This window comes from Bos indicus, chromosome 7, assembly GCF_029378745.1.
Source record: "Bos indicus isolate NIAB-ARS_2022 breed Sahiwal x Tharparkar chromosome 7, NIAB-ARS_B.indTharparkar_mat_pri_1.0, whole genome shotgun sequence".
In the NCBI taxonomy this organism is placed as follows: Eukaryota; Metazoa; Chordata; class Mammalia; order Artiodactyla; family Bovidae; genus Bos; species Bos indicus.
In genome coordinates, this window is record NC_091766.1 from 106,546,957 (window position 1) to 106,573,607 (window position 26,651).

Sequence of the window (26,651 nt, forward strand, 5' to 3'; positions counted from 1 at the left end):
ACAAAATTGCAAGGTCCTTAAGGGCACAGATGTGGCCTCACCCACCTCTGAATCCACTGCGTGCCTTCCACTGTCTGCAGGTATCACTCAATGTTTTACCAATTGTAGCTTTTAGATATCCAATACAGAAATATATTACCACCGTTAGATATTGATCTTTATAATATTCCTTTAACATGAAAACTTCGGAAAACTCAGTTTAAATCAACATATAATTCCTGCATTTACCCGTTTGGCTCTGGTTTTAAATACAGTAAGGAGAACTCACCCAAGAAATCAAAGTAGTAATGGAAAATATTATTTACGGTCAAGTCCTGATTCTATGTGGTACCACAGAACAGGAATGGCATGGATGATTGAAATTCAAAACTGATTCCAAACCTCAAGTTATTCAATAGCCACAAAGTCTCTTCTTACCAAATCTCACACCAGAACTCCTCTACATCTCAGAAATATCTTTTTTTTTTTTTAATTTTCTTTCCCAAATCCACCTACTGAAGAGTGAAATGGGCCAAAGCCATCAAAGGAGAAATACAGGAACAGAGAGATATACATAATAAACAAAGCGATCAGTCCTCAAACAACCAGATACCAACACCAAACTCCAGAGCTAAGAGATAACAATGTGTGAAAGAGATAGTTACCCAGTAAATAAAGGGCACAGATGTATGGATAACAGGACCATCCCAAAATGACACTCAAAATAAGGAGACATTCAGAGCAATAAGTATTGCTGACTCTCCCAGGTCAGGTTTTCAAGAACAAATACTAAAGTGGGACCTGTGGCGGATTCATTTTGATATTTGGCAAAACTAATACAATTATGTAAAGTTTAAAAATAAAATAAAATTAATTTAAAAAAATAAATAAATAAAGTGGGAGTCCTCTTCCCAATCAAGAATCGCTCTGTTTCTATTTAATTAACTGAATTAGACTGTCTTTATACTGTTTGTTTTTTTTTGCTTCAGGGATCCCAGAGTTTTAGGTTACGCCATCAGGTATGCGTGACCCCATGAGAGTATACTCACATGGAATACCCTGTATACATACACACGCACACTCCAGCACGCTGCTGGTGTCCCCAGAGTATAGCTGACAATGGTGACAGCAGAGTGTGTAATTAGTTTCATTGTTCCCCTGACAGCTATAGTTCCACACAAGACCCTCTTCTTTTTAGGTTGTAAATGCTATGGAAAAAATACACTAGTAACAGGCATTTAATTATGGGTCCGGCAACCATAGTTGGAACACAGGTAGAGGAGACTAGAAACTCTGAGACAGCAAACACATATATTTCCAGGGGAGGGGAGAATTTTGTTCTTCAATTACAGCAATGCTTAAAATATGGATGACAGGCATATGATTAAAAAAAGAAATTTTTAATGTTTCCCCCCGAGTCTCTATCGAGGATAAAGTATGTATACAATGCTACATCAATACTAAAACCAAGAATACTATTAAATCCATACTAAAATATTTATAAGAATAAAGACATTGCTTATTAATAAGCAAAATGCATAAAGAATAGCTTCCTGTCTTGATACTATCAGTGAACTACAACGATTCAGTTTCAATTTTGGTTTTCACATGGATGTAAAAAATGAACATTTGTGATATCAGCTCTCTGGGTGCTGTGTCCCCTGAGGCTTACTTGAGTTTGCTTTATCCAGCGTTTAAAACCAGGCGTCCCTTTCTTTGCTGTCATGGCAGACACCAGCTCCGTCACTGAGGTCCTTTCTCGCCTGATTAATTAGTAATTGGGAGACACATTTTGGCAGCTTTCACTTCCCTATTATTTTCTCTGGTTTGACACAAAACCCCGTCAGGAGCCCCACTATCTGAACTGTACCCCATTTAGTGCCGGGTCACTAGATTTTAATAAACAGAGCCCCTGCCAGAAAACTCCCGAAATAGGCATAAAAGTTTCCTGAAGCAGTAACAGTAAACAAATATATGAAGAAAATTCTGAATGCCACAGTATCTGAAAGGTTAATGGTCTGTCTGAACCCAGGGGTTATGGGCAAGATTGCAAAGCAGAAGCTACAAGAAAAGGCCTGCAACAAAATCACTGCTTTCACCTGTCTCAGAAAAAAAAAAAGAAAAACATATTAGCTAAATAAAGCAGACACACACTTGGTGCGGCGGAACCATACATCTGAGCCTCCTCCATTATCCCAACCCGATGAATAAATTTCTTGGGAGGAAAAGACTGATGGGGACTACGGGGCCACAGGTCCCTTCTGGAAGTCACAGAAGCGCTGTCTAAGCCACACAAAGAAACGTGGTTCATCAAAGGGAAGGTGAGGAAGTTAAAACTGAAGCTAGCAGGCTTAGATTTGGGAGAGCTGCAAATAGCTACAGAATCCCCTTCAGGTTCTCCATCACAAGTGTCAGTCACTTCAAAAGGGGGCTGCTGCGGCGGCGGGATGCTCGCTGGGGACACTTGTGAGCCAGGGCAGCGGTCGTGCTGTGTGGGTCAGAGGTCACCACGTCCACAGGCCGACATCTGCCTGTATTCTCTGGCCCCGAAACAACAGCAGGGGAACCAGGCTCATTTGCCCCCACTTTGTTTAACCTAATTGTTGAACACAAAAGATGACTTCCCCATATCTAGATTTATTTTTCCTTTCCTCCCTAATCCCCATTTGACTCCATAAAATGAAATACTATTAAAGAAAACCTCACCAAAAGGTCAAATCCCCTATCTATTATTAAAGTTGGGGGAATGTGACAAAGCCATATTTTCCGCTGGCACCTGTGAACCACAAAACTTCACATCACGCCCACCACCATCAACATCTAGACCACGATCAGCACTACAATTATCCCACCAAAATAAGCCACGACCGCCTCAAAACCGCAAAACAGCATTTTGGACAGGAGAAGATGCTTCCATTTACTCTTACAACATGTGCTTTCATAGTTCAGAGGCAAGAGCTAATTATTAATTACAGTTTCTACATGCATAAATAAATCACTACTGAAACCAGAATGGACATTCTGACACCTTAGAGGCAGGAAGGGAAAACAAAAGTAATTTGCTAGTTCATTTCAAACAAAAAGGTCACTTTGAACAACTTGGTTATTGTAGCCTTCTCCATCAGCCACAGAACAACAGATGATGGATAGTGGAGGAAAGGGTTTTGGTAACAGAAGCTGTTAACTCCCACCTGGACTGTAACGAGAAGTCCATGAGATGAACGTCTTATCCCAAAACATGTACTTTATGCATCGCCTTCACACTGCCCCTGCAACCAACAAAAATCCTACTTCTAATGAACTAAAACCCTCTGTGACATCAGCAGTACTCAATCTGTGCCCAGTTTAATCAGACTGACTGAGGCAGGGTGCTTTGAAATTATTCTTAAGAATTTCTGTTTTTATTGCAGTGCACAGGAATAAGGTTCCCAGACACCATCAAGCAGATGCAGTAGCAAGAAGCGTAATATAAATTTTTGGTAAAGTTTACTAGGCCACATGTTCCTCCAAATGCATCCAGAAATTTAAAACATGGTGGAAAATACAAGTCTCAGGGCACTCACATTATTTTTAATAACAAATATGAATTTACTTCCAAAATAACTGTAATAACCCACAGGAACGGTTTAGTCAGGAGACTGTGAAAGCCTATGTTGCAGGGAGCGGAAAGGCTCTGGTTTTGTATAACACTTCTTAAAGCACCCCAAATGCTTCTTTTTGGAGGTACCTATGTTTTTATCAGTACCACATACTAGAAAAAGATTCTTTGGACTGCTGAGCAATTTGGGGGAAAAAAATATATATCAACCAACAAATTTAAGAGACTACTTAGTACAGTGAGAAAAAGAACATCAGGGTGGGGGGGGGGGCAGTGATAATAGGAGACATTAATATATGACTGAGAAATTGTAAGTTTCAAGAGAAAAATACGTATGTAAATATGGTACAGCCCAATACTTAACATGAAACTATAATATGCCTGGGTTTAAAACATATCATTACTAAGTTAAAATATCCATTTTTGACAACTAAATTCGAGAAGATAGCATTTTCAGTGCGCTCACAGGTAAGACAGAGCTTTCAAGGGGGATCCCTGCTCAAAATGACTATAAAGTGGTTTAGCCCTTTCCTATCGTCCATATTCATTTCCGGACCATTTTCATCAAAGAAATAAAGTCGGTCTTAAAACAAGATGGCTGCTTCTGGGGGAAAGAAAAGAAACGCTGATTTAACTGAAAGCCAAAAACCTAGCTTTTTCTAAATCGAGAAACAAGAACTTCGATATATGTTTTTTCTCATCTCCAAGCATATATGCATGCACTTCCACATGGAAACTTACGGATTAGGCTGGGCAGTGACTGAAAAGTATTAATAGCAAAGCCATTTTTTTTTAAAAAAAGGTCTGCTCTTAGTGTGCTAATAACCTGAAGGTCCAATGCACATACACAGAGCTACGACAAAACCCAAATTCCCGCCCATCCTTCACACCAGAACCGCGATCCCCAGTTCTGAGAATCAGGTCACTTGACAAGTAGTAACAGGAATAATATCGGTCTCTTACATCTTTTACAGAACTCCATCAGAAAATGCTCGGTGATACCCTGTCACAAACAAATCAGCTGAATTTGGCTTTTTCAAGTTAATACCCTAGGAACTAAGCTGTGAGATAACCTATGGGAACGGCACTTTGATGACCTTCCCTGAAGCAAATGGCAGATTAATTCTATGACATATATGTAAAAGCTGAAAACATTTCCCCTCCATTTTGAAATAATTTAAAATAGATTTTTTTTTCGAAAAAAATCACTCAAAACTATTTTTATTTCTCACTTGAGGGGAAAATAAGGCCTGACAGTAACATTTTCTTCAACCTGTCAACTGTCAATTGCACGAAGGATGTTTCTCGAGATGACAAAGGTTTATTTTTCCTTATTGAAAATGATAGAATTCCACCTGAATGAAAGCTGAGCTAACCTTCACTGTGGCACACTACGGTCTCTCAGCAACTGGCTAACTCAAGGAGAAGTTTTCACTGTCTTAAAATAATGGTTTTATTGAAATTTGTGACTCCCTGCTTGAATACTATATTCAAAAACCTCAAAGTCAAGTTTCCATCTACATGGATTTCAGATTAGAAAATAGTATAGGGATTTCAGTAGTTCGCAATAAATCCCTCAGAGTACAATCAGGAGTATAGATTATCAAGAATAGTAAAATATAAGGAACTTTTTTATTTATGCTAAAAACTAGGCATAATAGTTGTAATACAGAAAACCCCGCAGCATTGCTTCCTAATTCTAAACGGAGTGCTTCTATGCCTTTGTGCTGCCTGGTTTGTAACTGACAACTCTGAAAACATGAATGTAGGCAAATTTCAGGGGAAACCGATCTCCTGGTAGTGAGTAATATTCCATTCAGAAACACTGGAAGTTCAAATTAATCACAGGAAACTTTTCTACCAAACAGCTCGGGGTCTAGGCTGAGAAGCAGAAGAAAATATAAATTTAATAATATAAATCAGGCCCTTAAAAGAGACAGCAATTTATTGATGTTTCGCTGTCTAAGACCACCATCATAAGACAAATTACTAAAGCGAATATTAATATCTCATTTCTCATACTCCTCTTTGAGGTTTTACACCTAAATATGAAGGTGTTATCCGTCACAAATGATCAGAAGGCAATTTTTTCTCGGTTTGGAAGACTAGTCCCTGACTGAGCACCCTGGTAGGAGGCCAGGCCTTCCTCACTGTACTTATGACACACACGTTTCCTTTTCAACATCCTAATCAGACCTGCCACTTTAACAGTCTGCATACTGTTTCTGAAAAGAAAATGGATTATATGGCCTCAGTGAACATAAGACTGATTCATTATCTAAAATAAAATATCACAGCTTTTTAAGTTCTCATTACTGCCTGAAGTTATTCAAAACCAACACACACAAAGAAAATGAAGAGGGCTAAGGTGCATCTTAAAAAAAAATTATTAATCAAATTATTTATATTGGACAAAAAAAAAACATTAAACAATGAACCAAATGCTCACAGGAAATTGTCTTCTTAACATCTTCCTATGTTTTGTTCATTTTCCATTTCAATGTTTTCTCTTTCTCAAAGGTAGACTCTTTGGGCATATACTTCTAAGCTTGCAAAGGCCAGGACTCCTGAAGGACTAATTGTATTCATTCATTTTCTTGGCCCAGCATGAAGCTGGTAGCTTGCTTGGTTCATAGCAACAGGGGAGAAAAAAGGAGACGCTCATCTTTATCTGTCCCATCCTACAGGAAATCAGGCCACTGGACAGAAGGCATCTCACAAGATTAAATGGCAAGAAATTCACAAGGTTAATTTGCCCCCAGATAACTAAATGTTCCCTCCAAATGCGATCCTCAGCCTTCAAATGGGGAGACCTCTACAACTCTTGATTATCAGCCAGAACACACATGGCGACGAGATGCTCCTTTGGTGAGCCAATGGCTTAGCTAACACCACTGAAATCAACTAACAGGGAGTAACGACTGACTGAAGGCTCTCTCTCATTCTTTTCATCATGAAGAGTTTATTGACCTCGGTCTCACGCTGGAAATGCCAAACTAGACTGTACATCAAGTGTGCCTCAAACAGCTCTGATGCTCCAGTCTCTTAAGGAAAAGACAGTTGACTGTTTCTGATGGCTTACTACGAATACAGAACACAATGCATAAAATCAGTGGAACCTAAAACATCCCCGTGGCTTGTTTTGCTTTCAAAATTCTCTGGAACACTAGCCCAAAATAAGCAGCACACTTTTCTTCGACAAAATTCTAGATAAAGAAAGGGTAAGAGGAGGGAAAGTCACTTCACGTTTCCTACAAACGGATAAGGGTGAAAATACAGGATATAAGTTTCCATCACACAGGCTTTATTTTTAAAGCAGATGGTTATAAAACTCTGATATAAACACCAAAATAACAAAGTTACCCCACTGTATCTAATAAAATGTTACACTGAGGTTAGGAGTTAACAAAGTTAAAAGACTCTTAAGTAATGTCTTTTACTTCAAGAACTTTTGTTTCTAATATATGAAATACTATTTAAAAGATTTAAAATTCTAAAACTAGAGTTCTTAAGGTTGGTGATAGGGTCTTTCAAAACCAAGATCAACTTTCCATATTCCCTGAAAACAGATTCTTAGATTTAGACCATACTGACATTTGTTTGTCAGTGAAAAAGGCACAGTGTTGGTATAACGGTATATATATATGACACTGACAGCTTGGACTTTTTAAAATGAAACAAGTGAATTCTGAAAGAGAAAATAATATGCAAGGGCTATGATTAGGGGAAAATGTTACTACATCTCTCAGCTTAGTCACATACATACTGCCTGAAAGATTCTGAAGTGTTGATCTAGAATTCCTATCACTTTCACAACTCAAGATTACATGTTAGCAAAACTAAATGGTGTCAATTACCTGCTACTCTAACATGAAATGTTTAATTTACAAGTCCAAAGAAAACATACCATTAGGTTGAAATTTATAAAATCCCAGATGAACTATAGAGATATCTTTTCCCATAAGAGAATAACATTTTAAATTGGTGATTCTCAAACCTTAACAGAAGCAAAGAACTAAGTGAAGAGAATCAGTACTTTTGAAGTATGGTTATATTTCACATTGTATTATTTTACCATTCCATCCATTAATGCAAACCAGTAGAAGATAGGTTTAATTATCCCAGCATCATTTTGGTAAATGGGCAAATGAATCCAAGAATTTTTCAGTAGACACAGTTTGAATATTTTCTTTGAAAGAATCAAACTGTTTATAGCATGTTTCAGATTAAGAGGCATATTCTTAGTACTAAGCCATCTCTATGGTTATTAGCGTAGCTACTAAGGGAGAATATAAAGAAAGTTCTATAGCTGAAAATCTTTTTTAAAAGTTACTTAAAAGTATTTTACATTATTAAATTAAGGACAAATAGCTATATTCTCCTTGACTTGGTTCTTAATTACTCAAACTCTAACAGGCCAGTTCAGAATAGAGCATAACATTGAATGGATCTTAATATCACTCTCACTATTTAGGTGAAACTCATACAATTCTTCAAATGTTTAAAATATAAAAGATGCACTTACAAAAATCTTATCATATATTTCTGCCCAGATTGATAGGTCCCAGTCACTATTTTTGAGATCTGTAGCGAGTCAACACATAGAATCAGTGTTGCCCACCACCCAATAAACACTGGAAATTTAAGAAGTTATTAGCATTTAAAAAGTGAACCTTTATTTCTCAGAAGTGAATACCTGGGAAGACCAAGTCTAAGAGTAAAATTATCCGACAGCAAATAAATTGTCCTTTTTTTTTTTTCTCTGTGAACTTAGATCTATGGATCTACTTCTATTATCAAAGTTCTCAATAGTGAAACCCAACACAGCACATAAACTATGACTGCACAAGTTACGTATAAGATATTTAAACCTTGTGATCAAGATATAATACTTAACTTTAATTTCATTCTAAACTTACTTTCAAACTGAAGTCCATAGGTATAAGCTAAAATACTTCATTTACTTCATTTTGCCATAATATCCACTTGTTACCATCTTAATGTGCCCACTTAACTTTTCTTCCAGGAGAAAAATCTCTTAAGTCTGTTTAAGTTGCAATTAAAGTTCTCTACTTTTTTCCACAAGACTGAAGTCTTCTGATAATATTATTCATTTAGCAAAATCTTAAAAGACATGATTCATGTAAAATCAAAAGGCATGGCTAGCTTACTTTACATAAAAACAATAGATAAAAAGAAAATGTAAAACAAAAAATTTAAATTAGTAGACCTCTTCAAATTTTCTAATCTATTTTTTCACTATCTTTTGTGATAAGCTGTTTGTTTCTAAATTACTTAGTTTGCATTTGGCTCCTTTTAAATTACATCCAAGCTGACTTTTCTTAATTCATCAAAAAAGCACCAACATTTCTAAGATAAATCTGCCTACCGGTACCTAGCTTTAAAATATTACTTTTTAAAAGTTTTACTGCAGTAACACATAAAGAGAAACACAGTCACAAATCTCTAAGAATACTAAAATTACAGTTGAATCTCTTGGGTGGGAGTACATCATTCTTCCTTTTAAACATTATCAAATTGATAATGATGAAATAAACAGTATTTCCACAAGCTTCAAATTAGAACACTGACTCGGAGAATACTCTTGGTATTTTAAAATTCTACAGATTAACTTTGGGCAGCTTCAAAGACACCATGGCATCCTGAACAAGAGAGTTTTCCGCAGGCAGGGCAGATCTATTAAAAAACATGACCTGTGACAAAAATCAATGTGCTAATCTCAAACCAAACAACAGTATCAAAAGCATAAAACAGAGATAACCTAAGATAAAATGTCCTCAAACTAACTCAGACTAGCTTGACAGGTTAAGAAGGAGGGGTAGACTGGGGACGTTGCTGATGCTTCCAGGACGAGTGGAACTCCCTAGTATTCCAATAAATGAATACCATGAGAAAAAAAAAGATTACCCTGTGAAGTTTGGGGTGGGGAAAAGAAAAGACAAGCAAGAGCAAAATGTCCCAAATTCAACGAACCAATTGCACTGCTATTTTATTTAATAAGGCACTAAAGTTTAAAATATAAATTCCTCTCTTTCGAATATGCTGTCTAATAAAGCCCAAAGGGGAATAAAACCAACCAACATAATGAGACTTGCTTTTAACACCATCACAACTGGAAAGCTCGCCCTATTTGTCTTGTCAGCTTTAATAAAAGGCATCTCCTCTGGCAGGATGGTTCTCTTGTCTTTTTTCCTAATAGTGGTAAGTGGCATGTCAGAGAAGAAATGAGTTTCCCATCCCATCACCCTCTCCAGGAGATGTGTTTTTTTACAGCCAAACTTTGAGGGATGTCTGCTCTTGGGCCAGGCGCTGCTATCAGTCTGGGGCTACCTGGGTGTGACTGTCTTTCCTGGGACAGCAGGGGTGTGTGTGTGGGAGGGGGGTACTCTCTCCCCGTTTTTCAGCCGGTGGACCGCTAGCAGGGAGATCTCCCTGTCTGCAGCGGAGAGGACCTTCCTCCAGGCGGGGGAAGCCCTCCGGTGCCAAAGTAACAAAGGCCGGCGGAGAGGGCCACGGGGAGCGAGGAAAAACTAAGGCGCCGGCCAGCGCCTCTCCCCACGCGCGCAGCGACCGCGAACTCTTTCCTTGGCCTCCCAACTTCCACTCCAGCCCAGGGGAAGGGGGGAAAAAAAAAAAGCTGGGGTTTTCGGTATAAGCGAGGCTGTTTCCCTCCTCCAAGGAGGGCGCGGAGACCAGCCCACCGCTGGAAGCCGGCCTCGGTCCCGGAGACGCAGAGCAAAGTGGGCCCAGCGGGGCCGACTGCTGCCCGGGCGAAAGGAGAGCTGCGACCTGCCCTGGACCCGGAGGGGGCCTCCCGGCCCTGCGGACAAGCCCCCCCGCGCCCCACGTCCCGGGGCTGTGAGCCAGGAGCGTCCGCTTGCGGCCGGTGGCCGGCGCGAGCGCTCGGGCGGCCCGGGGCGCGAGTCTCCGGCTTCCCCGCGTCCCCGGCGGGCTCGGGCGGCGCCGGAGAACCGGCTCCAGGTGACCGCCCGCGTGCCTCCGGCGGCGCCGCCAGCCTCCGGACCCAGGGCTCCCACCTCCGGGGGCAGGCAACTCGGGCAGCTAGCTCGGCCAGCCTGCCGTGACCCGGCCTTCCATCCAACTTTCTGGCCCCCTGCGCCCACCCGGAGGCGCAGGAGGAGGGAGCGTCCTCCCCACCTCCAAGAGCGCCAGGACCAGACGGACTGGGGGGGGCCGCCTGCTCTCCTCGCAATTAAAAGAGGAAAATAAAAACCTCCAGCTTCCGCCTCCCGGGCCCCCTCCCTGCCCCCAGCCAGTGCGCCTTCCGAGCGCATCGGGGGAAAAGGGAAGGAAAAATTCACACACACACACACACACACACACACACTTTGAGGATCTTTGGCGGGTTCTCCCCCGCAATCCCTGCGCAGCCAGGCTCCAGGAGGGAGCCCCTGGCGGCGCTGCGCCCAAGGCTCTCCGCGCCCAAGCCCCGCGCCTGGATCCGGATGCCGGCCAGTCGGCCCGGGTGCAAGAGCGAAGTCTCCACTCCCGGGCTCCCGCCTTTTCCCAGCGTTTCCCCCGCGCTGCGCAGAAGCCGCCAGTCCGGGCGGCCCCGGGGACGCCCAGGGGGCACCCAGGCTCCCCCGCCGCACCCCAACAAAGAGGGGGCCCACGAGAGGCGCGCTTCCCGCGAGCGCCTCCCAAGAAACCCGCGCCCGAGCCCACGCAGACTCAGCGCGCGCGCCGCGGCCGGCTAGGGCGCGCGGATCCCCGGCGGGCGCCGCCGCTCCGTCCGCAGGGCCCCCGAGGCCCGGGGAACCCCGTTTCTCCGACCCACAGCCCCTACCCCACCCCCCGCCGCCCTACCTGGGGTTGCTGCTGTTCCAGTAGACGGCGTAGCGGTCGGCAACGGCCTTGGAGCCTGGGTCCTGGCTGAACACGCACATCCACAGCGCGAGAAACAGCGGCGTCAACATCTCCACGTGCAGCATCACGCCTGGCCAGCGGCGCAGCCCCCGACGCGCCACTCCGGGGAGAGAGCCGGGATCCGGACGCAGGGAGTGCGGGGGAGCGCGAGCGAGCGGGGGCCAGATAAATATGAATAAATACAAACGCAGAGGGGCGAGAGGCGCGCAGCGAGCTGAGAGCGGGGGGAGACAAGCGAGAAGAAAAGAAGGCGACGGAGTAGAGGGGCGATCAAGGCAAACTCGCAGCCCCGCTGGAGGGATCGGGAGGAAAAAAGGGAAGCGCAAGATGGAGAGAAGCGTGCGTGTGTGTGTGCGGTGGCGGCGGCGGCGGGGGCGGGGGAAGGGGTGCCAAGCTGGGTCTCGGGCGGCGGCGGCGGGCCGGTCACCCGGGCAGAGGGCGGTGCGCGCCCGGCCGGGCGGCGGCACGCTGCGCAGTCACCGCGAGGGGCGCGCCGCGGCCGCGGGGAGACATACACCGGCCCGCCGGGCCCGGCTCAGCGGCGGCGGCGCGGGCTGCGCACGGCTCCGCCGCCGCCCGGGGCCCTGGGCACCGCGCCCCGCTTCGCTCCAAGTTACTTTGGCAGCCTTTGGGGGGGCGGGGGGCGGCAATTGCAGTAGGGGAGCTCCGTGCGGATTGCGCGGGGGCGGAGGGGGGGCTTCGCGCCTTTGGTCCCAGGCAGTCGGAGGACCCCCCGTTTCCCCCGCCTCCTCGGTGCTTTCGAGCCGGGTGAGCCCTGGAAATCTCGGAGGAGTCCCAGGCGCGGTGGGCGCGGGGCGGTACGCCGAGAAGGGCGGGATCTGGAGTCACGGAGCGGCCAGCCCCGCCGGCGTCCTGGAGCTGGGGGAGCGGCCGCGGAGCTCTGGAGGAGACGTTTTGCTTCGCAAACCTCCAAGAAAAGTTTGGCTCCCCCGTGTCTTCGGGCGGGTCCCCCACCCCTCCTCCGGCGGAGTCCGTCTGCGGCGGCGGTGGGAGGCGACACCCGGCCGCGGGCTGAGTCCCGGGGACCCCTCGCGCGTGCCTTCTTCGGCCGGGAGCGGGTGCACCGGGGCGCGCGGAGAGCAGAGGTTACGCACCAGCCAGCCGGGCGGAGCTGGGATGCCGAGACCCGCGGGGCTATGCCAACCCAGCTGTGAGGCTCGGGGGCGGGAGGGCAAACGACCCCTCGCAGATGAACCCCTCCAACTCCCGAACGGGCCGATGTCAAGTCTCCGATCGCCTTCCGGGAGCCAGACCGAGCCCCCCAGCTGCGGGGCCGAGAGCGCTGGGGGGAGCTCTCAGAAGTGTCCCTGCGACTCCGACCGGTTCCACCCCAAGCCCGGCAACTTGTAGAGATGCATCAATCAGTTGGAAACGCCAAAGGAGGAGGGGAAAAAAAAAAAAAAAGAAAGAAAAGAGAGAGAGAGAGCGCACGAGCGCGTGGCACCTCCCCGATGACTACATCAGAAAAACCTTCCAGTTCCTCCAGCAGCGGCTCCTCTTTCCCTCCTCGGGCGCAGCAGCAGCGAGGGTGTGAAAACCACCAAGAGAATCCCCAGACCTTCTCCAGGCGGGAAAATAAACTTGAGTGCAGCAGCGGCAGCACGAGCAGCCCGGGAGGGATTGCAACGACTGGCGAGGAGTGGGAAGGGGTAAAAGTCAGTTTTGCAAAAGAGAGAAAGGGGAGGAAAAAGAGAGAGAGAAAATGCTTTATGGGAAAAAAAAAAAAAATCTCCTCGGGCACGCCCCCTCGTTAATGACCTGCGTGTAAAGCCGACAGCCGCCGCCGCCGCCGCCGCGCGGGAGCTCGGGGCCGCGCGCGTGGACGTGGACGGGTGCGCGGGGGCCGCGGCGCGGAGCCCGGCCCGACAGGGGGAGGCGCCTGCAGCCTGCGCCGTCGCCGCCCGGGTCATGTGGGCTGATTTTTTTTCTTCGCCCCCCCCTCCACCCCCACCCCTTGCAGTTTACTTGGGAAGGGGTGGGGAGCGGCTGGAGCAGCCAGTCTGGCCCCGGCCTGCTGTTTGCTTACCGATCGGGGTTTTCGGGTTTTTTTTTCCCTCTATCCAACCCGATTGGTCTGCTCCACGAGAAAAGAGGCGTTTTCCTAATCTCCTCCCTTCCCCACGCCTCCTAACCCCCCCTCCCTCCCCATCCCGGGCCCCACCTTCTAGAAACCTGACTAATTGAATTACTGGGAGTGCTCGGGCGCCCTCTCCTTCGCGCGAACCCAGCTGTGCTGCGCGTAACCCTTTGGATGCTGACTTTTTTTTTTTTTTTCCGTCTGGGCTGCGGGATGGTCTCTTTACCTGAGACGAGGGGGTTCTTCAGTGACAAAGGAACGGGTTATCCCACCCTGCCGCCGGAAAGCCGAAATCCGTCTCCGGAGCCCCTCGAGTAATAATAGCAAAGTCTCAGCAGCCGGCGGGCAGGGGGACCACAGTGACCACGTGTTCTCGTAAATCTCCGCCCGGGTCTTCACGACGCGCGCTGCCCGGCTTATCTGGCGACCCGAGCATCTCTCAGGTGCCTTTGAATTCCCCTCTTCCTACCAGGGATTTCAAGGTTCGAGGGCAGCAAGGGCGAGTTTTCTTTAAAGTGATGCTTTGAAAACACTTTTTTTTTTTTTTTAAGTCGAGAAAATCAGTGTATTAAGTCGAGAAAATCAGTTTACAGTGATAACAATTCAGTGCGAACCCTCAGCGGGGAGGACATTGAATGAGGCAGGGACCACCCCACCCCACCCCCACACACACACCCGAAACACCTTTTCTAGTTCAGGTCCGAGGTCGGTTCAGTGTGCACTGCCCAGAGGAGAAAGGGTCTGCACGAATCCGGTGCAGAAAAAGAAATGGGAGCGGGGGGGGGGGGGGGGGGGGTGGGGGGGGGAGGGCAGGGAGGGAGTTCTCTTATGATCGGAACCCGTCTTGTGTCCCCGGGCTCCCAGAGTAAGGCTGCAGCGCCTCGGGCCCCGCACCGCCCCCCAACCCGGCCGCCAGCTATGCGCGGCCGCCCCAGAGCCGGGCAGCGTCGGGGAGGCGCGCGGGGCGCGCGGCGCTGCGGCGCCTGGAGACTCGGCCTCGCGGGGCCGGGGGGCCGCTGGGGTCCCGTCTGCCTGACGCTCCAGGGGATTCGCTGCCTTAGTGGGAAGGCCTGATCCCAGGAAAGCAGCCAGGTTCGGCTTCCGAGCCTGCAGGCTCTCCCCTGTACTTATGAGCACAAGGAAAGGAAAGATCGCGTCTTTCCTCCGGCGCGCTCCGGTCCCTGCGCCTTGGATTTGCAGGCGCTTCCGAGCTCTTTGGAAGCGTCCACGCGCCCTCCAGTGGCGGGCCTGCGGTCTGCACCCAGTGGGGCTACTGCCCGCGGCCCGGCCTGGATGAGGGGGACCGAGGCTCCAGGGCCACCAAGCATGCAGGTTGGAGAGGGAAGGAACAGTCCCCCCTCGACGTGGGGTTACCTGGGTGTCCCCGGCTCTCACCTAAACGCTGAGTCGTTTCTCAGTTACAGGATTATTTCCCATCTGGAGAGACCTGAAATTGTCCTGGAAAAGTAACTCGTCCCCTTGTGACTAGACACACGAAATGCAACCTGTAATTTGTAGACTGCGCTGCAGATCACCCTAACAAACCAAGTGCCTTGCCACATTAAGAAATGTGTATCCAAAACCATCAACAGAAATTCTTCTCGACCATCTGTATGTTTCACAGAATTCCAGCAGTGAGAAGTCAGAAAACTTAAGCTAGGGAACTGAAGGATAAGCCTTAATTTTTTTAGTCAAATTGTCATTTAAAACGTTTTCTCCCCCCCGCCCCCCCACCCCCGCTCCACTACCCACCCCCCACCCCACCTCCACCCTCCACCCTCCAGTTCTGCTGATGTTCAAGTTCTTGGCCTATTTTACGATGAGCTTCTTTTTTTTTCTGTTGCAAGAAGGTTGCATTTTACCCTGTCTTTCAGATAAGAGCTCTAATAGGTGTTCCTATGACTGAGGCAGTTTTGCAGGAAATATTCTGGACCCTTTTAAGGGACATATGCATCTTTAGGAAGATGAGAATTCACGACTCCTATCTTGGGAAAAATGCTGAATCTCATAAGAGATTTTTTAGTCAGGGAAATATCAGGTATCAGGAGTTAGCAAGCTGGCTTCCTGTGGCAGCAAAGCCAAAAGGAGTAAAGAAAAAGGAATTCTATTCACTTATTTCCTATTTGAAACACACACTGTAAGCAAATGTGAAATATCAACATATCAAAAGAATATGGATGTCCTGATATTTTAAATATTTCCAATTTGTTTAAGTCTGTATGGTCCCATTTTATGCAGAAAAAGAAATCCTACATTATGGGTTTCCTTAAAATGATTCAAGGAGTAGGAACAAAAGCCATCAGAATTTGCAACTGTTCAGAACATAATTCAAATGTCTATGAGAAATAATTCATACACTTAAATGCCTCCTTCTGGGATTATATACCTAAGTAATTACTGATATTGAACTAAGTAAGAAGTCATATGATAGATACATTCGTAGATGAAGTTTGTAGAGAGGTATTGTGAAGTATACTTATCATTAGATAATATGGCTTCGTCTCTTCAGATAATATGGCTTCATCTGCTCAGGAAAATATTCAAGTGATTTGAATTTATACAAATCAGCATTACATAAAATAATTATGATTAGCTCAGTGTCACAGAGGCAATGACTCCGAAAGTTGGTGTTTACAACATAAGTCATCTTTTGCCAAGTATAGGAGAAGGTGCTAGGGTGTCAGAGAAGACAGCGAGAAACCATAACATACAGAATCAAAGTGCAGAGAGTGTTTGAATGCTTTGAGTTCTACAAGATTGAAACAGGGTTGTTGGGAGCTTAGACCTGAAAAGTTGCTTCAGAATGGACTGTAGAAGTTTAGCTGTATTCTAAATATATTTGGATTTAAAGCTACAGGCAAACAAGCACACTGGTGTTTTGAAAGCAAACGACACTGAAGCAATTCTTCAAATTAAAATACAAATAGGGATTCATCTGTTTATTCATTTATTTATTACTTTTTGGCCAGGAAGTATCTAGATGGGTGTTCCAACCTTGGCTACAAGTTAGAATTACCTTGGGAGGTTTTTTTTTTTTTTTTAAAGAACCATGTCAAGACCCAACTCCCTGTTTTAGTTGGTTAGGGGTGGGGGTTTGGTTTCTCTAATTTTTAAAAGCTCCCCAGGGAATTCTAATCAGCATAGAAAATTAAGAGTCACTGATCTAGGTAATTTATTTTTACCTTAACTATTTCAATATTTCAGGCAAAAAAAAAAGAAAAGCTCCATACTTAGAAGAAATGTCCAAGCAAACCATCAAAGCAAGAACATTGATACTTCCAAGAACTGAATTTCATGATACTATCAAAATGCAGTGACACTTTAAAAATAATTTTCACGTGGCACAAAACAGAATGCCATCTCCTAAAATATGAATTAGTCTTCATTTTTAGATTAGTTTGGATTTCCTTTCTGTATTAGCTGCCGCCAGATAGAAGTGGAAATCTACTGAGTCAAACGTCCAGACAAGCTGGTGAATCAAGCCCCACAGTCACAGACGAAGCAACTCTTGTTGAAGAAAGCAGTTAAATGAGAACTAATACCCCGAAGAAATAATAAGGGAAATAAACTCAAGAGCAAAGATTAAGAAAGTAGTAACTAGACAAAAAACTTTCTGGCAGGTGACTCACATAATGTGATTTGTGCTAACCCTGCTGTCTTCCTAGAACTTCAGAGTTCATCCCAAAGAAACAGGTTCCATCACCAAACTGTCACGCTGCTATCCTGCGCCCAGACTGTTTGAAGTTGCTTCATGAAGCCTTCTCCCTTCTTGACCCCTTTTATAACAGCTTTCTCAGAATCTTTAGAAAGAACTCTTCCCTAGCTTTGCTTTCCTTAGACCTTAGGAAAGGCTCCTTTTCTGTTTCTGATGCAGTTGCGTTTCCTGGGTGTAGTCTAAAAGAGGGAGGAGAAACAGCCTCTACTAAAGTACCGACTCTCTACCTTCAACCTGTGACCTTCAACTTCCATCTTGAATTTGCTAGGATCCCTACAGTTGCACTCATCTCACACGCTAGTAAAGTAATGCTCAAAATTCTCCAAGCCAGGCCTCAGCAATACGTGAACCGTGAACTTCCAGATGTTCAAGCTGGTTTTAGAAAAGGCAGAGAAACCAGAGATCAAATGCACACATCCGCTGGATCATCGAGAAAGCAAGATCCAGAAAAACATCTATTTCTGCTTTATTGATTATGCCAAAGCCTTTGACTGTGTGGATCACAAGAAACTGTGGAAAATTCTGAAAGAAATGGGCATACCAGACCACCTGACCTGCCTCTTGAGAAACCTGTATGCAGGTCAGGAAGCAACATTTAGAACTGGACATGGAACAACAGACTGGTTCCAAATAGGGAAAGGAGTACGTCAAAGCTGTATATTGTCACCCTGCTTGTTTAACTTCTATGCAGAGTACATCATCATAAATGCTGGGCTGGAGGAAGCACAAGCTGGAATCAAGATTGCCAGGAGAAATATCAATAACCTCAGATATGCAGATGATACCACCTTATGGCAGAAAGTGAAGAAGAACTAAAAAGCCTCTTGATGAAAGTGAAAGTGGAGAGTGAAAAAGTTGGCTTAAAGCTCAACATTCAGAAAACAAAGATCATGGCATCTGGTCCCATCACTTCGTGGGAAATAGATGGAGAAACAGTAGAAACAGTGTCAGACTTTATTTTTGGGGGCTCCCAAATCACTGCAGATGGTGACTGCAGCCATGAAATTAAAAGACGCTTACTCCTTGGAAGGAAAGCTGTGACCAACCTAGATAGCATATTCAAAAGCAGAGACATTACTTTGCCAACAAACGTCTGTCTAGTCAAGGCTATGGTTTTTCCAGTGGTCATGTATGGATGTGAGAGTTGGACTATATAAGAAAGCTGAGTGCCGAAGAATTGATGCTTTTGAACTGTGGTGTTGGAGAAGACTCTTGAGAGTCCCTTGGACTGCAAGGAGATCCAACCAGTCCATTCTGAAGGAGATCAGTCCTGGGTGTTCATTGGAAGGACTGATGTTGAAGCTGAAACTCCAATACTTTGGCCACCTGATGAGAAGAGCTGACTCATTTGAAAATCTTTCCCTGATGCTGGGAAAGATTGAGGGCAGGAGAAGGGGACAACAGAGGATGAGATGGTTGGATGGCATCACTGACTCAATGGACATGGGTTTGAGTAAACTCCAGGAGTTGGTGATGGACAGGGAGGCCTGTCGTGCTGCAGTTCATGGGGTGGCAAAGAGTCGGACATGACTGAGAGACTGAACTTCTCTTGAAGCCTGTGGATAATTTTACAAGTTACTGAAATATTCTTAAAGAGACTTTTGTAGAATTTCTTTTTTATTGACTACGTGTTGCTTTGTTCATTTTGAAACTTAGTTTAAGACCTACATAGTAAAGTTTTTAAACATACAGAATTTTGAGCAGTCATTGTGATAAAAAGCCAAACCAAGTGATTGGTCACATATGTAAATATGCATTATGTTTCTGTGTATTACAAATGTGTATGTGCTTACATATAATTCTGAAAGAAGCAAACAACAACTGGGTGATTCAACCAATTTCCACATCATTTTTCATTACCCAGACTTCAGTATATATACTATAGAACTACGTGGCCAACATTCAACTACAAAGCTGAAATTGGTAGGTGATAGTTTCCCACAAGAAATGTTTGTGTGTCCTTTACTATTGGAACATGTATGTACTTTCACTGCTCTGTAGTTCCCCTCTTCAAATATTTAAATAAAAATCACCAAATAATCTATCTGCATTCTAAAACTCTAATCAATCAACTGACACAAGTGAAGTATCCTAAAATGGTCTTTGTGAGTGATTAAATAGCGTTACACTCCGTGCTTAAAAGAATTCGGATTACCATGAATGCATATTACTTACTAAATAAGTAAATAAACGTATAATATATCTGTTCTATGACAATGGCAACATAGATACCTACAGCATGCTGCTAAGTCACGTCAGTCGTGTCCGACTCTGTGCGACCCCATAGACGGCAGCCCGCCAGGCTCCCCCGTCCCTGGGATTCTCCAGGCAAGAACACTGGAGTGGGTTGCCATTTCCTTCTCCAATGCAGGAAAGTGAAAAGTGAAAGTGAAGTCGCTCAGTCGTGTCTGACTCTTTTGCGACCGCATGGACTGCAGCTCACCAGGCTCCTCCGTCCATGGGATTTTCCAGGCAAGAGTACTGGAGTGGGGTGCCATTGCCTTCTCCGACCTACAGCATACCCTTATTTAAATAAAAAGAACATATGTAGCCTTTTCAGAAACACAGTTAACCTGTGCTTTTTTTCTCAAATATATACAAACTAATAATTAGGATACTTTTCTCCACCAGCTACATCTAATGTCACCCAAAAAGTATGTAAGTTGTGTGCTTTTGTATTTTTTTTTCACTTGTTTAGAGACTCCCCAAAGGCAAGAACATCTTTTTTTTAAAAATTTAATTGATACCATTATGTACATACACATTTATACACATGTAGCATGTTTATGAGCATGCATATGGATAGGGAGAGACAGAACTTATTTTTCAATCAATTTTCCCCCAAGATTTCATCAACTTCTGTGAGAATTCTATTTAAAGGCAAGCAGAGGATATAACCCTTAGTCAGTGGGCATGATTTCATGAAATAGAAAATGTTTCTAAGCCCCATTTTAACATTGGCTTTACTTTTTCTCCCTGGATATAAACTGGCTAAGCAAAATAGAATTATGGCAAAGTAAGAAACTCTTTCCTCAACTATGTGCATTTTTTCTTTTTTCTTTTTTTTTTTTTACTTTTTTTTTACCTTTTATGGCTCAGTTAGGGGATATTTTGGAGTGTGGATTTTTTTTTGGTAGTCATTTAAATAATTGTCTCAATTTTTTTTGATTTTTCTTGGCCATGGTAGAGACGGTCTTTTAAAGCATATTATTTATTTTTTTAGGAAAATTGTCCTCTTACTGCAGATTTATAACTCTAGTAGAGACTTCCAAAAATCTTATGCCAACATTGTAAATTTTACTGTGATGTTATAAAGTTACAGTTAGGGTATAATTTTTTAAAGGCATTTCATTTTGTAGTTTGGAGTAATAGTTATAAGCTGCTCTCTATAGAAACCACTGTAACTTGTGATTTTAGAACGTCAGATAATAATGCAGAATATTGGCCAAAACTTTTAAAATGAGAAATATTTTACTGAACTAACTCTTTCTAAACTGAAGTCTGGGAGAGAAATGTGTTGTTAAAATGACTACCTTTTAACCAAAGATTATCACTTCCATTTCCATTAGTCTACCTTGGGGGGGCTGCATATGATGTATACTAATTAAATAGGATTTATTGGTTCAGCTAGATTCTGAATTACTCTCCTTCCTTATGGATTAAGAGAGTGCCTTTCTTAACCCTTTTCCTTGAAATCCATCAGGATCTTTTATGTGGACTGGCTAGTATTCTGCACACTTCTAATGCTTAATAAATATTACATTACAATATTAGCATAATAATAAATCATCTTAAAGTACTACATGGGCTATTAAGTGAGATCCTATTCAGTTGAGCCAAGACATCAAAAAGTTTTATTTTCTCTATACGCATACAAAGTAATTTAAAAACTCCCTTTCCATGAAATGTCCTTGCATCCATAAGATGTCTACATATTACAGAGTGAAGTGGTGAAGTGTGTGTCTCCAGTTATGTATTTCATTTGTTCAATTCATTCTGGGGCCTGAATTTGCCATTTTAGTAAGAGGAAATTTAAAATCGGGCAGACAAAAATGGAAATAGCACCATTTGTCAAGTAAATGCCCTTTTCCCAATGGCAATTCTGAACTCTTTATAAAGGATTTCCAGGCCAGCAGTTAGGTAGTGTCCCTTGCCATTAAGAAACCCTGCTTTGTCTGTGACCGGTTACGTCACACACACCTAGACCAACAACTGCGGAAAACGTGGGGATTCTGTTTACGGTTACAGAAATGAGAAAGAAGTTAAAAATATCCTGTCAATACAATCTCCTCCTAACTGGTTGCTGTGAGGGAGCTCCTAGTTGGAAACTGCCATCAAAGCTGAAAATAAAGACATTTCCTTTTCCAAAAGTATTGTTCAAATATTACACATTATATCTACTCAAATAGGATAAAGATGATGCAGAATCTGTGATAGATAGCAAAATGGCCCCAATTCTGTCTCCTTCACAGTTTACCTTTGCAGTTAGCTCCTCTCGTCAATAAAGACTTATTTTTTTCACCCCTTGAATCTGAGCTGACCTGGGACGTCCTTTGGCTGAAAGGCTGTTGTGCCAATTCTGAGACACGTCTCAAGAGGCACTTAAGCTTCCCCTCTAGGAACCCTGCCCAGTGGCCACCTGAGCCAGCTGAAGCTAGCCTTCTGGTTGACGGAAGACGTCTCACTCCTTCACCCCATTGGCCCTGGCAATCCCCAGATGCAGTGCTAACCAGCTGACTGGCAGTGGCCAACAGGTATTAAAAATTTTCAGCGGAGACTAGAAGAGCTTCACAGCTGAGCCCAGTCTAAACTGCCCACCCCCCAAAATCCTGTCCTCAATAAATGGTCCTCGTTCTGAGCCACTAAATTTCGGGGTGGTTTGTTACATAGCAGTAGACAACAGATACATCCTCTTCTTAAATTATCAGAAATAAGATTGTGGCTATCATTCCGTTCAAATAAATGTTATTCTTTCAAAACTTTGATTCCCTTACTGAGTTACTTGCTGCTAAGTCTATAATTGGCACCATGGTTTTCTGAATATCTTTACCACAAGTCTTTGTTTTTGCTACTTTACAGCTTTCAGAGGGAGTCTTTTCCTCCTTCAATAAACACTTTACGTGGAACCCTCAATGAACGCAGTCAACTTTCAGGCCCTTCTGATCCTCTTAGGATAATGTCATTTAGTTAGACCGGCAAACCTGAAGAGGTGCTTTATCCAGAGGTGATTCTTCTTCTAAAGTGGTGTCCAGCCAGAAAAAAAAAATGAAAAAGGTGAAAAATCAAAGGAAGCTATGTTTAGCTTCATCTCAAACGTCCACATCACTCACCACATTGATTTAACTTCACGGCACCTCCATCTTTCAGCAGGAAGGGCTGGCCCAAGACAGCAGCTTCGGGGGCCTGGTAAGGGTCAACCTCAAACGACAACAGCTGCAGTGGAACCAGGGATGAACAGCTCTCTTTGGGTAGATGGAATAGATCTGTTTCAAGGAAGTAGATACAAAGTAGAATTCAAAGAGATACAAAGTGGCATTTTATGTCACAAGCCTTATCTTCCTGTGAGTTAAACCTTCTAAGATTGGAGGAGGTTCTGTCCCTGTCTCTCAGGGGCTCTAGTTTCCAGCCCGGGGTTTCTAGAGTGTGCCGCCTTGGCTGGGGGCGAATCCTCGGACTCAAGAGTGGTCCTCCTCAGCATGCAAATCACTTTCCGCCTCTGCAGACACTCAACCGTTGGCCACCCTTCCTTCTTGAGGCTGTCTTGCCATTGATGTTTATTACTCCACATTTCCAGAGTTCTCTGACTGTCTCCTGCTGCTTTCTTCTGCCTGCTTGACAGTGATTCATAGCCTGGAAGCAGGCACAGAATATCTGTGGGATGACCATCCACCCCTGAAATACAGGTGTTTTTCTTTAGCCCTCTTCTCTTCCTTTACTGACAAGACCTTTAATAAACACCTTCATATTCACATCTTATATCCTTTTGTGGATTGGGGTAAAGACCCCCATAAGTTACCAAAGGAGAACTTCTCACTGACAGATTTGATGAGGCAGAGGATTCAGTATTCTGCCAAGGGATGTCTCAACTTCTCCATCAGGTTGCCTCCTAACCAATCTCAGCCGCCCACGCTTACCTCCATCCAGTATTCACTCCATTCTGCAGCTGGGGTCATCTATTCCAGAGGGAAGCGTCACACTCCACCAGTCCACAGCTTCCCATCAGTTCAGTTCAGTTCAGTCACTCAGTCATGTCCAACTCTGTGACCCCATGAACCACAGCACGCCAGGCCTCCCTGTCCATCACCAACTCCCGGAGTCCACCCAAACCCATGTCCATTGAGTCAGTGATGCCATCCAACCATCTCATCCTCTGTCATCCCCTTCTCCTCCTGCCCTCAATCTTTCCCAGCATCAGGGTCTTTTCAAATGAGTCAGCTCTTCACATCAGGTGGCCAAAGTACTGGAGTTTCAGCTTCAACATCAGTCCTTCCAATAAACACCCAGGACTGGTCTCCTTTAGGATGGACTGGTTGGATCTCCTTGCAGTCCAAGGGACTCTCAAGAGTCTTCTCCAACAACACAGTTCAAAAGCAACAAAGATAAAATTCTCGGAGTGGCCACCAAGCCCCGCATGGACTGATTCTTGCCTTCCTCTTTGACCTGATCTTACAGAACCCACCACCCCCAACCCCGCCCCCGGCAACACACTAACGCCAGTGACACTGACTGTCTCTCCTGTCCTCAGAGAAGCCCTGCATCCCTCTATGTCCAGGTCTTTGCTTATGCAGCCCCTCTACCTGAATAAACATTTAGAGTCTCACCTGCTGGACTGAATTCAGCTTTCAAGGCTCAGCTGTGATGCCAGTTTCTAGGGGAAGCCCCTTCTGACTCCACAGAACAGAGCAGGACTCCGCTAACTCACCCAGGACACCGAGTCTGTCTTCATACTGCTTGTCCTCTGACTGAGACTCGTGTTTGTGTGGCCCTTCCTCGGTGTCTCCTTCTAGCTCAGTTATTTTTCATCACTCCCCAGAGCTCAGCGTTGCACACAGCAGGTATTCTATGAACGTATACTCAGTAAGGGAAGGAAAATAGTGCCCTGGTACCTGACACTGCATCTTCCCTTGTGTTTTCCAGGAGGAACCAGGTCTCAGGGTTGCAAAAAGGCAGTGGGGGTGAGAGGGAGAGACAGTTCAGTGCCTCACAAAGGCTGACCCCCTGCAGGAGGAAACGGCACCCCACTCCAGTGTTCTTGCCTGGGGGATCGCATCGACAGAGGAGCCTGGGGGGCTACAGTCCATGGGGTCGTGAAGAGTCAGACACGACTGAAGCTACTGAACACAGAGCCCGGTACGTTGAAGAGTGATACAGGCCAAGCTAGAAGATAATGCGGGGACCGCGGAGGGCGATTTCTGGCTGGGGAGATTTCGGCTTAGGTGTCAGAGGACGAGTCTGGAGGTGCTCAGAATCCAGGGCCGAACAGAGGAGCTGGGAGGCCCTCAGGAGGACTTATGTCAAAGACAGAGTCTGTTCTTGGTGAGTTCCTACTGTCATTAATTACCTTATATTCACACTAGGTAAGTTCTACAGGTCAGGATTTCAGAATAATTATACATTTTTGTATTTTTAGCTATAGTTTTTTCTTTTCTTGGTAGGATTCAACACTGAAGCCCAACCATGTACAGTTTGGGGCTGCAGAAGTGGTAATGGGAATGCTGACCCCAACCCCAGGATCCCATGTTAGAAGTGACATGACACAGGGAGGAGGTCTTAGATACCATCACCGCTGTTCCTTGAGGTCACAAGTCAAAAAGCAATTCCTCTGCAGCCAGAGGGCAAATTAGTCACTGGCTCCTGTATACATGAATTATGGCTTAAGGAATCACAAAAACATTTGATTACTAAACAAGTTACATTGAAAAAAATAAGAAGAGAGGAAAGATGCATGAGCTTAGGGAAAGGGTTTTATAATATACCCCAGTCGACTCTGTGATAAATGTACATAATTAATCATAGACACCATTTTGGCAAATGATATTTTTAAATGATAGAGGCAATTATCTGTATAATTACATATGCACAAAATGCATTATTTTCTGCTTTCAACAGGCAGCCAACCCTACAGAAAAGGTAAGGAAGAGACTTACCTAATGTAGCATCCTAATTTTAAACTCAATCTAAAGAGGACATTTTTTTGGTAATTAGAGGAGGTCCAGAAGGAAATGGCACCCCACTCCAGTACTCTTGCCCGGAAAATTCCATGGATGGAGGAGCCTGGTGGGCTGCAGTCCATGGGGTCGCTAAGAGTCGGACACGACTGAGCGACTTCACTTTCACTTTTCACTTTCATGCATTGGAGGAGGAAATGGCAACCCACTCCAGTGTTCTTGCCTGGAGAATCCCAGGGACGGAGGAGCCTGGTGGGCTGCCATCTATGGGGTCGCACAGAGTCGGACACGACTGACGCGACTTAGCAGCAGTAGCAGTAGCAGCAGAAAAGGAATGTAATAATGCTGACTTCTTGGTTTGCCTACTATCCTGGTGAAACTATTTAGTTGCTGTTTAAAGTCATACAATATATCATATTCTGTTTTTTTTAATAAGTATAAAATAATCTCCTAAATGCCTTTCCAATAAATGGTCTGGACATATATTGTAAAACTTGTGAAAATGAAAGCATATTTGCTCCTATCTACTAAGTTATTCTTTCTATTAAAATGACAAAGAAAATTTCAGCAACTATAGTAAGCAATGGTAGTTGTTTTTTTTTCCCTAACTTGATAGAATGAGTACATCATCTCTAGGCTATTTCTCTACCCTGATGGTCTTATCTTACAAAGGCAGTGTGGTGTGGGGAAAGAGTTCTCTCTGGAGTCAAACATAGCTTCAAATCCTGTTCAACAATTTACTATGATGCTAACCTTGAGCAACTTACTAAATGTTGCTAAGCTTCAGTTGCTTTGTACAAGTGAGTGTAATCATGTCAATCTCATAAAATATGCTGTGAGCAGTACAGGAGATAATGTTTATCAAGTATCTGGTCTCCCGACAGGGATTCAACACATGTTCAATACTGCAGGTATTATTCATGTTAAATCCTCCCCCTCCTTCAAGTTCTCTAACATCTTATCCATCGGAAATAAATCACAATGTCATTCCATCATTCACTCATTCTACCAATGTGTATTGAGTGCCAGGCATACTTACAAAATATCAGTATATAACTAAATGAGTCCTTTTGGATGTCTTAATAAGTAAAGAAAGGATGGATTATTCAGAAAGTGGTTAGCGATTTTGAACTCTAACTCAGATGGTCTACAACTGTGTTGTCCATGCAATAGCCAATAGCCACA

General features: G+C 44.5%; 1 protein-coding gene across 2 annotated transcripts in view; it reads right to left on the bottom strand.

The window, feature by feature from the left end:
- Positions 1-11,837, bottom strand: part of EFNA5 (ephrin A5) — a 289,259-nt gene extending 277,422 nt beyond the window's left edge. The window contains exon 1 of one of the 2 annotated variants that reach the window (XM_019965500.2): positions 11,426-11,837. In XM_019965500.2, coding sequence (XP_019821059.1) covers positions 11,426-11,550 — 125 coding nt within the window. In that variant the 5' untranslated portion in view covers positions 11,551-11,837. The remainder of the gene's footprint in view (positions 1-11,425) is intronic. The other variant, XM_019965499.2, reaches the window with a different exon arrangement.
- Between the last annotated feature and the right edge of the window lie 14,814 nt (positions 11,838-26,651).